Genomic DNA, 13,506 nt, shown 5'->3' on the forward strand with positions numbered 1-13,506 from the left:
AAAGACTGACGCTGAACTGAGTTCTTGAGAAAGGGCCAAGTGGAAAAAAGGTTTTGAAAGGAATCCCAATACCTGGGGGCGCTTCCCGTCAGGGGCGGGGACAACTCCAGGTGTACAACTTGGGGGGGAGGGTTTGGCATACTCCTGGGTACAATCTGGACTGTTGAATTGCTGTGCCCCTGAATTCTCCAGCTCAGAGTGTCTTTTACACTGCTGTGCTATGCAAACAGCACGCCACTCCAGGTGCAAGCCACACACAGCCATCAGCATGCAAAGACATACCCAACTGAGTTGAATGAATGCTCTCTCAGCTGAGAATCTATCTTAGAGAAAGATAGATTTTAAGTGGTAGGCATAAAGATCAGAATTGGTTGTATAAGAAATAAAAGTAAATGTGCATTCGAAATCCTAAACTTTATCAAGTACGATTTGCAACAAACAGCTTTTCTCACTCTCCCGCATGTTGAAGGCAGTTTTATAGTTCTTTGAACTGGGGATATTAGGCCCAGGTTGGGAAGAATCCAGCCTGTGTGCTAAGTCTTTCAAGTGTCTCGTTGCCATCGGTCAAGATGGGGGAAGACAGGTGCTTAGGGGTCCATTCCACCCACGATTTATATCCTGACCATTTTTACCAGAAAAGTCCTTGCTGAGTCCCGGAGCCAGGCAGCCCCAGGGATGTATGTGCTGGAGCAAGTGTCTTTCAGGTGAATCGTAAATCTCTTGTTTACAGCTCCCCAGCTGGTGAATGGCTGGGGATAGTCGCTTCACACCTGGCTGGGTGTTGGTCTCCCCTTTGTAGCCACTGTGGGTGTTCCCCAGACTTAGGTGTTTCAGTAACAAACATAGAGCCAAATTCATAACGCCACATACAATGGTGACACACACATATTAACAGGACAAGATTTAGCAGACCAGCGCTTTTCAAATGATACCTCACAAACCATACTTTGTATCAGATAATCTCATTAAGATTTGTCATAAGTTTGTAGAAGTGGCAACCACAATAGTGTAGACTGTCACAGATGGGTTTCCCAGTCATCAAGAAGGCCTTTTCTTTGGGGCAGGGTACTCCACAATGGGCAGGGCTCCATCCGTCCGCAACAGGGCTCCCTGTTAGGGGATGTTTCTCCATCTGCTGTGGGTGGGGCTCTCTACTGCGGGCAGGGCTCTCCTAGAACTGGCCACATGCATTTAGACCAATGGGCCCATCTAGCCTGGCATACTATCAATGACAGTGACCATTGCCATTTGCTTCAGAGGAAGGTGCAAGAAATGCCCCATCTAATGCAGAATGCTAGGATGACCTGCCCCCTAAAGGCCCTTTTCCCCTGGCCATTAGTGGCTGGATCGAACCCTGAGGGTTTATTTTCCATCTATACTTGAGTCTTATCTAATGTAGGATGGAATTTTTCTACCCCATGGGGGTGCAGCCATCAGGAGCACGGCTCCTCCCCATATGGGTGGGGCCATCCCAGGGTATGGGGCCCCGTGCCTATATCTTAGCACTCCTTCCCCAGCTCTGGCCATTCTCAGCCATGGCATTCCCTGCAGCAGTGGCAGGTCCCTGGCTGTGCTTCCTGCTCCTCCTGGGGGTTCCCCTCACTCTGGGGGCCACTCTTTTGGGGGGGAAGCAGAATGTGCCGGTGTCAGACCCAGAAGTCCAGAAGGCTGCACAAGTAGCCGTAAAGACCTTCAACGACCGCAATAATTGCATGTACTACAGCCAGGTGCTGCAGGTGCTGAGCGCCCAGAGACAGGTGAGTGGATGCAGGTGTTACAGGGGGCAGGTGACGGGGTTAAGGGTGTGGGTGCAGCCCCAAATGAGGGGTCTGGTGGAGCTGGGATCCAGGGGGGCAGAGTTGCAGTAAGGCTGCAGAGTGCAGGTGGAAGGGATCTGGTAGGGCTTGGATCTGGGGGAAGAGGATGTATAGTTTGGACCTGCAGTGAGGATGGGCAATGAGGCTGACACCTAGGTGTCCCGCTGCCCCAGCACCACCGAAAACCCAGCCCAACGCTTCCCCAGCTGAGCCCCCCAACAGGAGGCCCTTTGGCTAACATTGCCCTTTCCTCTCACTCCCTGCTCCTTGCTCTGTGACATGAGGATGGGCGTTAATGCCCCCTGGGGCACTGGGAGCAAATCCCCTGATGCCTGCAAAGGGCTTTGAACCCAGATCATAGCCCGGGTTACTGACCCCCTCTTCCCCGCCGCAACTGCCCTAGTTTGGACACGGCCTAAGGGGCAGCGTGTGGCAATGGGGAGGTTCAGAGCTCAGCCCCACGTGTTTCCTGGTATTCAGGGGTGGGAGGCAGGACTTGGGGGTCATGCAGGGACTCATTGCCAGGCCGGGCTCCTCAATCTCCCTGCAGGTCGTGTCTGGGTTCATGCTACATCTGACCATGGAGCTGGTGGGGACACTGTGCAGGAAAAACCAGGGTGAACCCGTGGATCTCAGCAAGTGCCCCCTGCCGCCCCCGCCCCAACAGAAGGTGAGAGGACGGGACTGGACCTATTAGGAGTTTGGCTCCTGGGTTTGAGGCACCAGTTTGGTTTGCCAAGAATTGATTTTCTGAGACAATTATTTAAAGCCACATCCCCACCAGTGAGATCGGGACGGGGAGTCCCCTCATGCCAGGCACTGGGTGGATACCAGCTGACGGACACTCCCTATGACAAAGCCCTTCCCATCTAACTGGTCAAGCGGTGGAGGGGGAAGAGGGGCCCAGACTAGGGTGGGGCTCACACTCACTGTTGCTCTGGCTGCGGGCTCCGGGGTCCGCTCTCTGCAGGGTTCAGAGTAGCAGCCGTCCTCCTTTTCTTCTCTGCAGGGTGCTGCTTTCGAGAACAACAGAGCAAAGGGAAACGTTTCCATTGGGGCTAAACCCTGTAAAACCATAAAGTTATCATCATCCACTCCTAAATAGCAGGGCCCAGTCCTGCCCCAATTCCACACTGCGGTGGGGGCAGGAGGCAACTCAGCCAGAATCTATTGCGAGCCTGGATTGCAACCAACCAACCTCTGCTGGCCTTGGAGAAGGCGCAGAAGGGGGTGGAGGATTTGCTTGATGTGGTGCAGAGGAGGTAGCCTGGAGCCCTTTGCTGTTCTTGCCCTTGCTGCTTTCCCAGCCCAATCCACCTCCAGTAGTAGCCGGCTCTTTGTGTATCAAACTGGAGGGGAAATAGCAGGAGTTGCTGGGCACAGAATGGGAGGGAGGTTAAAACCTGGCATTGCCTGAGCTGGGAGATGATCCTGGGGTAGGGGCCAGGAACTGCTGGGCATGGCAGAGTCACAAGGATGGGGAGTGGGGAGGTCACTTATCTGAGGCCCAGGGAAGCTGGGTTTTATTCCCTGATCTGCCAGACTCCCCGTGTGAGCCTGAGCCAGTCGCTTCCTCTCTCTGTGCCTTGGGTTCCCCATCTGTAGACTGGGACTAGTAGCACTGCCCTGCCGCCCGGGGTGGGTGTGAGGATAAACACATGAAATACAGGGGTGTAGATGTACCGGACACTGAGCTCTGTTAGCTCTGTATTTTGATGCCCCACACATCCATAGCATCTCCCCACTGCACACACAGTGATGACTTTAGCTTCACACCCCCTTCCTTTTTACGAGTGGGGAAACTGAGGATCGGAGCTACATGACTTGCCCACAGTTATGGTGTAAGGCTGGGGGGAAGAGGACAGCTGGGTTTTACTGGACACCCCTCTGAGAGTCACGCCCATTCTAATGTGCTTCATTCCACCCCCAGAAAGTGCGCTGTGAGTTCCAGATCTGGTCTCAGCCCTGGCTCAATAGGACACAGACAGACTTTCGCTGCAATTCGGGCAGTCACTGAGCCCTGTCCTTGCTAATGCCAAGATGTCTGTGAACACAACATCGGCTCCACCAACAAAGCTTCACAGGAGACAGACCGGCTCCCTCTTGCACTTCTTTTCTCTACTCTCAGCTCCACCTTATTCCCAGCACATGGCAGGAGCTCAGTGTCTTGAATCCAAACTGGGGCTAGAAATCAACCAATTCCTCTGCTTCCCCACCGATTTCTAATCCCTGTTTAATGACATAACTGAAGCCTCTGGGCTCTTTCCGTTACTGCTGGGTCTTGGACCTGCTTCACTAGCAGCAATAAACCATTTTACTGCAGCATCTCACCATGGTTGGCTCAATGGCTGGTTATTTTTCATTGCTCCATCCACCTCCTACCCTCCCCCCACACACTTATGTCCAAATTCCCAGCACGATTTGCATGGCTCCAAAAAACCCTCCCTCCCTCCTTCCCCTCCCCCACAGGCCTTGTCCTTCAATGTCTCCTGTAAGGTTCTGGGCACTTCACACACTCACACAGGGGCCAAGGCTAGAAGCCAGTCACCGAACATTTCCCCTTAACCCCCCTGGGATCTGGCATTTGCAAGCACAACATGCCCAGTCCATGCGCCCACTCGTGTCATTTTGCCCTGCTGTTACCCAACTGATGGGGCTCGACTGGTGTGAGCCCCTAGTGCAGCCGCACCAATGGGCACGCGCTGGTGTGAACGTCCCCAGTAACTTCCTGGAGTCAGTCACTCTAGGGCAAGGCATTTACGTTGAGGTTTGTGCCTAGTAGCCTGTCACCAATAGTTGAGCTGCAGCAGTGATGGGATAATTTAGAGCAGTGTTTCCCAACTTGGGACCTCGCTTGTGCAGGGAAAGCCCCTGGCGGCTGGGCCGGTTTGTTTACCTGCTGTGTTGGCAGGTTCAGCCGATCGTGGCTCCCACTGGCCGCAGTTCGCTGTTCTTGGCCAGTGGGGGCTGTGAGACGTGGCACGGGCCTAGGAACGTGCCGGCCGCCCTTCCCGCAGCCCCCATTGGCCTGCAGCGATGAACCGCAGCCAGTGGGAGCCGTGATTGGCCGAACTCGCCGACGCAGCGTGTAAACAAACTGGCCCAGCCTCCCAGGGGCTTTCCCTGCACAAGCAGCATCCCAAGATTGGGAACCACTGATTTAGAGGCTGGGGGTTCATGGCCCAAAGCCGTCAGCTTGAGATCCAACCCACTTTGAAATGTGTTAAATCTACTGGAACTCGCATGTTCGAGTTAACCACTGAACCGTCCACTCCCTTTCTGAATCCAATTACTTGGCCTTAGGATCTTGTAGCCATGAGTTCCCAAGGATAATGGCATGTGGGAAAAGTATTTCTCCTGGCCCCGTAGATTAAGGATAGTTTAGTGGCTTCCAGTACTACCACAGATGGGTTCAAATCCCTCTGCACTGGTGGGAGCTGCTGTACCTTTAAAAGCTCCAAGGGCTGGAAGTTGAACCTAGACACAAAACAGACTGGAAATAATTGTTAGTAGTGGGGGGAATTAACCATTGGAACAACCTCCCAGGGCGTGGGGTAGATTCTCTGGCCATTGTTAAATCAGGCTTGGATTTTTGTCTGAAGTACGTGCTGTAGTTCAACCAGGAATCACTTCAGGGCAGGCCTAGGGCCTGTGACACAGGAGGTCAGACTGGGTGATCACAGTGGGCCCTGCTGGCCTCACAGTCTGTGACTCTATAAAAGCAGGCAGAGAAATAGGTCTTGGAACTGATGGGGTGAGCATAGCTGAGGAGTCTAAGGGAGGGAGGTGCCCTCAATTTCACTTCACTTCCTCCTTACCCATGGAAAGTCCACTTTAAAGCTGCAAAGCAGCACCCCCTTGTTTGGGGGCGGGTCTGCGGCCCCAGACAGAAAATGCAGCTCAGGCACTGGGTTCGTCATTTATTATTAGTGTAGAACCCAGATCAAGGCACATCAAACCCTACAGCATTGCTCTGAGCTCCTGCTACGACTGCTCTGTGGCAAGCCCAGCCTGCCCTCCCTCTCCTGATGACAAAATGAAACCACCCCCAACGAGGGGCGGTAGCTTCATGGCCGGGAGAGCATCTCCCGTGGACGAAGCACTGTCGAAACTGGCGCTTTTCGTCATTACAACTTTTGTCGTTCAGGGGTGTGTGTTTTTCACACCCGTGAATTACAAAACTTTTAACAAGTGCCAATGTTGACAAAAGCCTAATTCACTTCTGTGTAACCCTTCTGCCAGGTGGAGCCAGCAGCAACCAGGGCTGGGTTCAATATCTAGGGGTTCCTTTCCATCAATACAACACAGAACCAGATCGAGCCCCTACCCAGTAACCTGGGATAATGACACACCACCGCGGGCGCCTCGGAGAGGCAAAACTTCCCCTCTCGCAAGCACAGAGTCTGAGCATAGAAAAGAAACTTTTAATAAAAGGAGGGAAGTAATTCGGTGTTAATTTGGGAAAACACCACAAACAGTGTTCATAAACATAAACCATGAGTAAAAGACCCACCCCCAAGTAGGGTGGGCAGCATCCTTTTCCCCTCAGGGTCTTAAGTAAAGCAACCCAAACATCCCTTTAACCTACCTGACCCTTCTCTGCACCCCCTCACATTTGCTGTCCTTAGTCAGTGCAGACCCAGAGTTCAGAGGTGCATCTGCAGAGTTCACCTTCCACCCTAGGTGGAAGGGGGCAAGGAGGCACCTTACTTGCTCCACTGCTTGGGCACTTGCTCACTGCAGCTCTCTGCCAGCTCTCCCACTGGCCGCTCACTGCGTCCTCTGGCCACCCCGCCAGCCACTGCTCCTCACCGCCGGGTTGCCCCGCCAGCCGTGGTTCCTCCCCGCTGTCCATCCCACCAGCCATAGTTCCTCAGTACCTCATCAGCTGCTCGTTCACCAGCTGTCAGTCACCTTCTGCTGCCACATGCCTCTTTGCTATAACCTTTTCACATCAGTCTCTTTGTAATTTTCAGCTCTTTACAGGGTAGGCAGAAATACAGTCCAACCACAACTGATTTCAGCCCTGATAGAGCATTTAAAATAACAAAGAGGCTCCTAATGAAGCCTATTTAGTTCTTTCTTTGAACAGTAGGGGGAAGGACCCTTGGGGACCATCTACACTACCTGCTAAGATATCTCTCCTCACCCCCCGCCCCTTATGTTCACAGGGCCCTGGTATACAAGCCCCTGGCTTAATGAGGTTCTTTCAGCTGAGGGTGACCCCCTCATTTGGGACAGGTTAAGCAGTCCTGCTTTCCTGTATTCATACAATAATGCCAACAACTTTGGTAACAACATTTCACTACCCCTGCATTCAGCACTAAAGTGATTTGTAAGCCAACACCAGCCAAAGTTGATTATTTTGAGCAACGCCACTCTATCTGCTGGATATCTAAGCAGAGTAGGTGTGTTCATGTAAATACAGTTTGCTCTGGAAGTCTCTCCCTCTCCCAGCTAGCTGTCAGGGAAGAATTCATTTAGAACCTGCTTACATCTAATTTCCCTAAACTGATCCAAATAGAACTCAAGGCAATGCAAGGTTACAATTGAAATTCAGTTAGTAAATCAATTATTCAATTTCTCTAGCTCATCAATCACTACAATGAGTCATTATGTCCATGTAGAACGTAACCACAAGAATTACTTCAGCACTTCCCAGGAAACCTAAGGGAGAACAGGAACGCCTTTCTGTGAACCTACTCAACTGGGCTAAGAGGCTGCTAAACACTAAAGCCAACTCTTGCCTTTGTTTTAAGAAAGTGTAACTCCAAGGGCAGGGCTACACTGAAAGCCCTGCATGGGCGCACCTGCACAGATGAAGTTGTAGCACATTAGTGAAGTCGCTGTATGCCTAAGGCCTGGTCCACTCTAAAAAGGTAGGTCAACCCAGCTATATCGCTGAGGGGTGTGAGAAATCCACACCCCTGAGCAGCATAGTGAAGCCAACCTAACCCCCAGTTTAGACCGCCCTAGCTCAACAGGAGAATTCTTCCATCCACCTAGCTACTGCCTCTCAGGGAGCTGGATTACCTATGCCAATGGGAGAACCCTTCCCATCGGCAGAGGAAGTGTCTACACTGAAGCACCGCAGTGGCATAGCTATGCTGCTATTGTGTTTTAAGTGTAGACATAGCCTTAGTTCTGGTCTACCCTGCAGACCTAACTACTGAAAAATCCACACTCCCGAGTGACGTAGTTACACCAACCTAACCCCCGTGTAGACAGCATTATGTCTGCAAGAGAGTTTCTCCCATCAACACAGGCACTGCCTCTCGGGGAGGTGATTAACGACGCCAATGGGAAAGCTCTCTCCGGTCAGCATAGGAGCGTCTTCATTATAATGCTACAGTGGAACGGCTGCATCGGTGCAACTGCACCGATCAGCATTTTAAGTGCAGACCGGCCCTAAGTTGTAGCTTCAGGCTGCGGTTAGCTGAGGGTCAGATTTCTTCACGTCTTCTCTGAATGGCTGGTCCAGGGAAGGACTTCAGGTGCAACGGGTGTGAGAGAATCCCCCCTTTCCTTCCACAAGGTTGACATCTTCTGTGGGTGTCTCTGTCCCCTTGCTCCACCTTTGGGACCACCCTGGTCTAGTTAGAGATTCAATGTTGCCAATTCATGATTTTGCCATGAGTCTCATGATAATTATTGTTTTCCTTAAAGCCCCAGCTCCTGGAGTCAAGTGGCGATGTGATGACTTCACCTTCATTCTTAAAGAAAAATAAGTTTCTAGCCCTCGTGGCTGTATCAAAAGCTTCAAAATGTGCCCCCCCGTGCACCTGAAAACAGAAGGCAAATAAAAAGAACCCCACATAGATTGGCTTTAAAATCATGAGATTATATAAAAACAATTTCGTGATTTTTGGTGAGCCTGGCTCATGAGTTTTGAACATTTGGGGCGGCAATGCTGGAGATTCTAGCATGTTGACTTGAGCTCATCTGCACCAACAAGTTGGTATTTCCATCGGAGGTCATAGTAGAAGATTCCAGCCTGAAGGGGTCATTTTGTGCAAAACCCTTTGGTGATCATACAGAGATATTGTCTTTGTAAGCAGGACATGTGAGCAGCCCACATGAGGAGGAGTTGGTAACACACTTCTGCTTAAGCCAGACATAAGTGTCTTAATGCTCTGCATGTACTGAATGCCCATCAGTATTACACGATGGGTCATTTCGGCACATCCTCATGACACTGAGTTACTGACACTGTGTACGTGAAAAGGTGGGGACAGTGACCTCAGCCTAATAACCTTTTGTCCTGCAGCCCAAAAAGCTGCTTCAAGCATTTCTCAGTAACGCCAACATGGACATTTGGCCAACCACAGTTACTCAGGCCGCAATTCAACTATGGCCTGTACAGCACGGACCCTTCAGTCTGCTCTGTCCCAGGACCCAACCTGAGGTGGGAGCCTCCTGGGTACCGTTTAGCTCTCTCAGGAGGCCCGTGGCAGCTGTTTAACACGCACACGCTTTGCCCAGTCTCTCACCCCGTGGCTCTTGTCTGCTTAACAGACAGAGCACAAAGAGCCCAGACCCAACAGGACACAACAAACCTCCTAGCCCCAAAGCCCTGTGCAAGCCCCCCACTGGGGGCCTTGGGAGATCATCTGTGTCCAGGCAGGCAGGTGGAGTCCCCCGCCTCATGCAGCCCTACATTCAGGGCTGCTTCTCCTCATGGAGGCATCTTCCCCAGCATGCCTCCCTTGGCCAGTCTGACCCTCCCATTCCTTCCCCCTGACAGACATCCTGTGGGTCACACCTCAACTTCCCCATGTGACTCTCTCTACATACCCCCTCCCAACACCTGGCTTCCTTTGCTCTCTGGTTTGGTAACAACTCACGGCCCCTAAACCCCCTCCCCTCAGAGACGATGGGTACAAGCAGTTTCCCCTCGGGTGCCCACTCATTAGCATAACTATTCTGTGATCAAAGCTAAGAACTCTCCATTGTCCGCAGCGTGGGCAAGACCTGCTCTCTCTCCAGCTGGGAGGGCAAAGGGTTACGCATCGGGACCGGCGTTCATGGTACAGCAGTTTTCATAAGAGCCATTCCATAATATGAACCAGAATTCATAAGCTGTACAGACAGATCCCCCAAATCCTCACGGGGAACGGGGCAAAACTGGGCATGAATAAACCTGACCACAAGTGAGGGAGGTTAGGCCTGACCAGTCATTAAAAAGAAAGTGAAGGAGGGGGTACAGCTTAGGGACATAGCATGTGCTCTGGGACACCACCACCTTTCAGTGGGGACAGCACCATGCCAGGGGAGCCCAGGTGGATTCTGTCTGACCCTCACCTCTCTGACTCCAACCGGGACACAGGCCCTATGGCCAAGCCTGCAGATCGAGGAGAACGTAACAGAGGCCACGGCAGACAACACTGAATGAGAGTCACTGGCGACCAGTCTCTTTGCGCCCGTCCCTCCCTTGTCCATAAATACTATGGATTTGGGACAAGCAAAAAGATCAGTTGGTGCCCATTGCCCAACTACTAGCGGACCAACAGGGGAATGGAGCTGAGGCCTGGCCTTTTTCTCTGAGGCAGGGCCCCCTCCAAGGGGAAGGGCTCCATCTGTCAGCTAGCGGGGCTCCCTGTGAGGGGATGTTTCTCCATGTGCCGTGGGTGGGGCTCTCTACGGCGGGCAGTGCTCTACTAAGACTGGCCACATTCATTTAGACCAATGGGCCCATGTAACCTGGCATTGCGTCTATGACAGTGGCCATTGCCAGTTGCTTCAGAGGAAGGTGCCAGAAATGCCCCACGTAAGGGGGAATTCTGGGATGACCTGCCCCATAAAGGTCCCTTTCCCCTGGCCCTTAGTGGCTGAATCAAGCCCTGGGGGTTTATTTCCCATCTATACTTGGGTCTTATGTAATGTACGGTGGAATTTTTCTATCCCATGTGGGTGGGGCCATCCCAGGGGGGTGGGGCTCCATGCCTATATCTTAGCATCCCATCCCCAGCTCTGGCCATTCTCAGCCATGGCATTCCCTGCAGCAGTGGCAGGTCCCTGGTTGTGCTTCCTGCTCCTCCTGGGGGTTCCCCTCACTCTGGGGACCCCTATTGCTGGGGGGCTGCAGAATGTGCCAGTGTCAGACCCAGAAGTCCAGCAGGCGGCTCATGCAGCTGAACAGACCTACAACCAGCGCAGTAAGAGCCCCTACTACAGCCAGGGGCTGCAGGTGCTGAGCGCCCAGAGACAGGTGAGTGGATGCAGGTGTTAAAGGGAGCAAGTGAGGGGGGGTAAAGGTGTAGGTGCTGTGGGTGCAACCCCAGATGAGGGGTCTGGTGGAGCTGGGATCCAGGGCTCAGAGCTGGGGTGGGTAAGGCTGCAGAGTGTGGGTGGAAGGGATCTGGTGAGGCGTGGACCGGGGGGGGGAGGGCAAGGGGAAGGAGATGTATAGTTTGGACCCGCAGTGAGGATGGGCAATGAGGCTGGCACCTAGGTGTCCTGCTGCCCCAACACCACTGAAAACCCAGCCCAAGGATTCCCCAGCTGAGCCGCCCAGTGGGAGGCCCTTTGGCTAACTTTGCCCTCTCCCCTCACTCCCTGCTCCTTGCTCTGTGACACGAGGATGGGCATTAATGCCCCCTGGGGCACTGGGAGCAAATCCCCTGATGCCTGCAAAGGGCTTTGAACCCAGATCATAGCCCGGGTGGGACAGACTGACTCCGCCTCCCCCCCCACAACTGCCCTAGCTTGGACACAGCCTAAGGGGCAGCGTGTGGCAATGGGGAGGTTCAGAGCTCAGCCCCACGTGTTTCCTGGTATTCAGGGGTGGGAGGCAGGACTTGGGGGTCATGCAGGGACTCATCGCCAGGCCGGGCTCCTCAATCTCCCTGCAGGTCGTGTCTGGGTTCATGCTACATCTGACCATGGAGCTGGTGGGGACACTGTGCAGGAAAAACCAGGGTGAACCCGTGGATCTCAGCAAGTGCCCCCTGCCGCCCCCGCCCCAACAGAAGGTGAGAGGACGGGACTGGACCTATTCGGGGTTCGGCTCCTGGGTTTGAGGCACCAGTTTGGTTTGCCAAGAATTGATTTTCTGAGACAATTATTTAAAGCCACATCCCCACCAGTGAGATCGGGATGGGGAGTCCCCTCATGCCAGGCACTGGGTAGAGCCCAGCTGACGGACACTCCCTATGACAAAGCCCTTCCCATCTAACTGGACAAGCGGTGGGAGGGGGAAGAGGGGCCCAGACCAGGATGGGGCTCACACTCACTGTTGCTCTGGCTGCTGGCTCCGCTCTCTGCAGGGTGCTGCTTTTGAGAACAACAGAGCAAAGGGAAATCTTTCCATTGGGGCTAAACCATGTAAAACCATAAAGTTATCATCATCCACTCCTAAATAGCAGGGCCCAGTCCTGCCCCAATTCCACACTGCGGTGGGGCCAGGAGGCAGCTCAGCCAGAATCTATTGCGAGCCTGGATTGCAACCAACCAACCTCTGCTGGCCTTGGAGAAGGCGCAGAAGGGGGTGGGGGATTTGCTTGATGTGGTGCAGAGGGAGGTAGCCTGGAGCCCTTTGCTGTTCTTGCCCTTGCTGCTTTCCCAGCCCAATCCACCTCCAGTAGTAGCCGGCTCTTTGTGTATCAAACTGGAGGGGAAATAGCAGGAGTTGCTGGGCACAGAATGGGAGGGAGGTTAAAACCTGGCATTGCCTGAGCTGGGAGCTGATCCTGGGTAGGGGCCAGGAACTGCTGGGCATGGCAGAGTCACGAGGATGGGGAGGTCACTTATCTGAAGCCCAGGGAAGCTGGGTTTTATTCCCTGCTCTGCCAGACTCCCCGTGTGAGCCCGAGCCAGTCGCTTCCTCTCTCTGTGCCTTGGATTCCCCATCTGTAGACTGGGACTAGTAGCACTGCCCTGCCGCCCGGGGTGGGTGTGAGGATAAACACATGAAATACAGGGGTGTAGATGTACTGGACACTGAGCTCTGTTAGCTCTGTATTTTGATGCCCCACACATCCATAGCATCTCCCCACTGCACACACAGTGATGACTTTAGCTTCACACCCCCTTCCTTTTTATGAGTGGGGAAACTGAGGATCGGAGCTACATGACTTGCCCACAGTTATGGTGTAAGGCTGGGGGGAAGAGGACAGCTGGGTTTTACTGGACACCCCTCTGAGAGTCACGCCCATTCTAATGTGCTTCATTCCACCCCTAGAAAGTGCGCTGTGAGTTCCAGATCTGGTCTCAGCCCTGGCTCAAGAGGACACAGATAGGTCAGCAATGCAACTCGGTCAGTCACTGAGCCCTGCTCTAGCTCACGCCAAGATGACCATGAGCCAAAACGTCTGCTCCACCATCAAAACTTCGCAGGACACAGACCAGCTCCCTTTCGCACTTCTTTTCTTTATTCCCCCAGCCTTATTCCCAGCACGTGGCGGAGATCAGTGTCTTGAATCCAAACTGGGATCAGAAGAATTCAACCAATTCCTCTGCTTCCCCACTGACTTCTAATCCCTGTTTAATGGCAAAACTGAAGCCTCTGGGCTCTTTCCGTTACTGCTGGGTCTTGGACCTGCTTCACTAGCAGCAATAAACCACTTTACTGCAGCATCTCACCATGGTCGGCTCAGTGGCTGGTTATTTTTTATTGCTCCATCTGCCTCTTACCCTCCCCCCACACACTTGTGTCCAAATTCCCAGCACTATTTGCATGGCTCCAAAAAAC

The 13,506-nt window shown here is 53.1% G+C and overlaps 1 protein-coding gene and 1 pseudogene across 2 annotated transcripts; both read left to right on the forward strand.

The window, feature by feature from the left end:
• Window positions 1-1,535: 1,535 nt before the first annotated feature.
• LOC311524213 (cystatin-1 pseudogene) lies at window positions 1,536-4,014 on the forward strand (annotated as a pseudogene). The gene is made up of 3 exons (XR_014714699.1): window positions 1,536-1,757; window positions 2,368-2,487; window positions 3,748-4,014. The product of XR_014714699.1 is annotated as a cystatin-1 pseudogene (transcript).
• Window positions 4,015-10,803: 6,789 nt separating this feature from the next.
• On the forward strand, window positions 10,804-13,365 carry LOC311524214 (cystatin-like; the record flags this gene model as incomplete). The annotated part of the gene is made up of 4 exons (XM_084635092.1): window positions 10,804-11,025; window positions 11,669-11,788; window positions 12,997-13,071; window positions 13,198-13,365. The coding sequence occupies 4 exons, from the start codon at window positions 10,804-10,806 to the stop codon at window positions 13,363-13,365; spliced, it is 585 nt and encodes a 194-aa protein (XP_084491218.1).
• Window positions 13,366-13,506: the final 141 nt, after the last annotated feature.

Source organism: Lepidochelys olivacea (assembly GCF_965140295.1).
Source record: "Lepidochelys olivacea isolate rLepOli2 genome assembly, chromosome: 7".
In the NCBI taxonomy this organism is placed as follows: domain Eukaryota; kingdom Metazoa; phylum Chordata; order Testudines; family Cheloniidae; genus Lepidochelys; species Lepidochelys olivacea.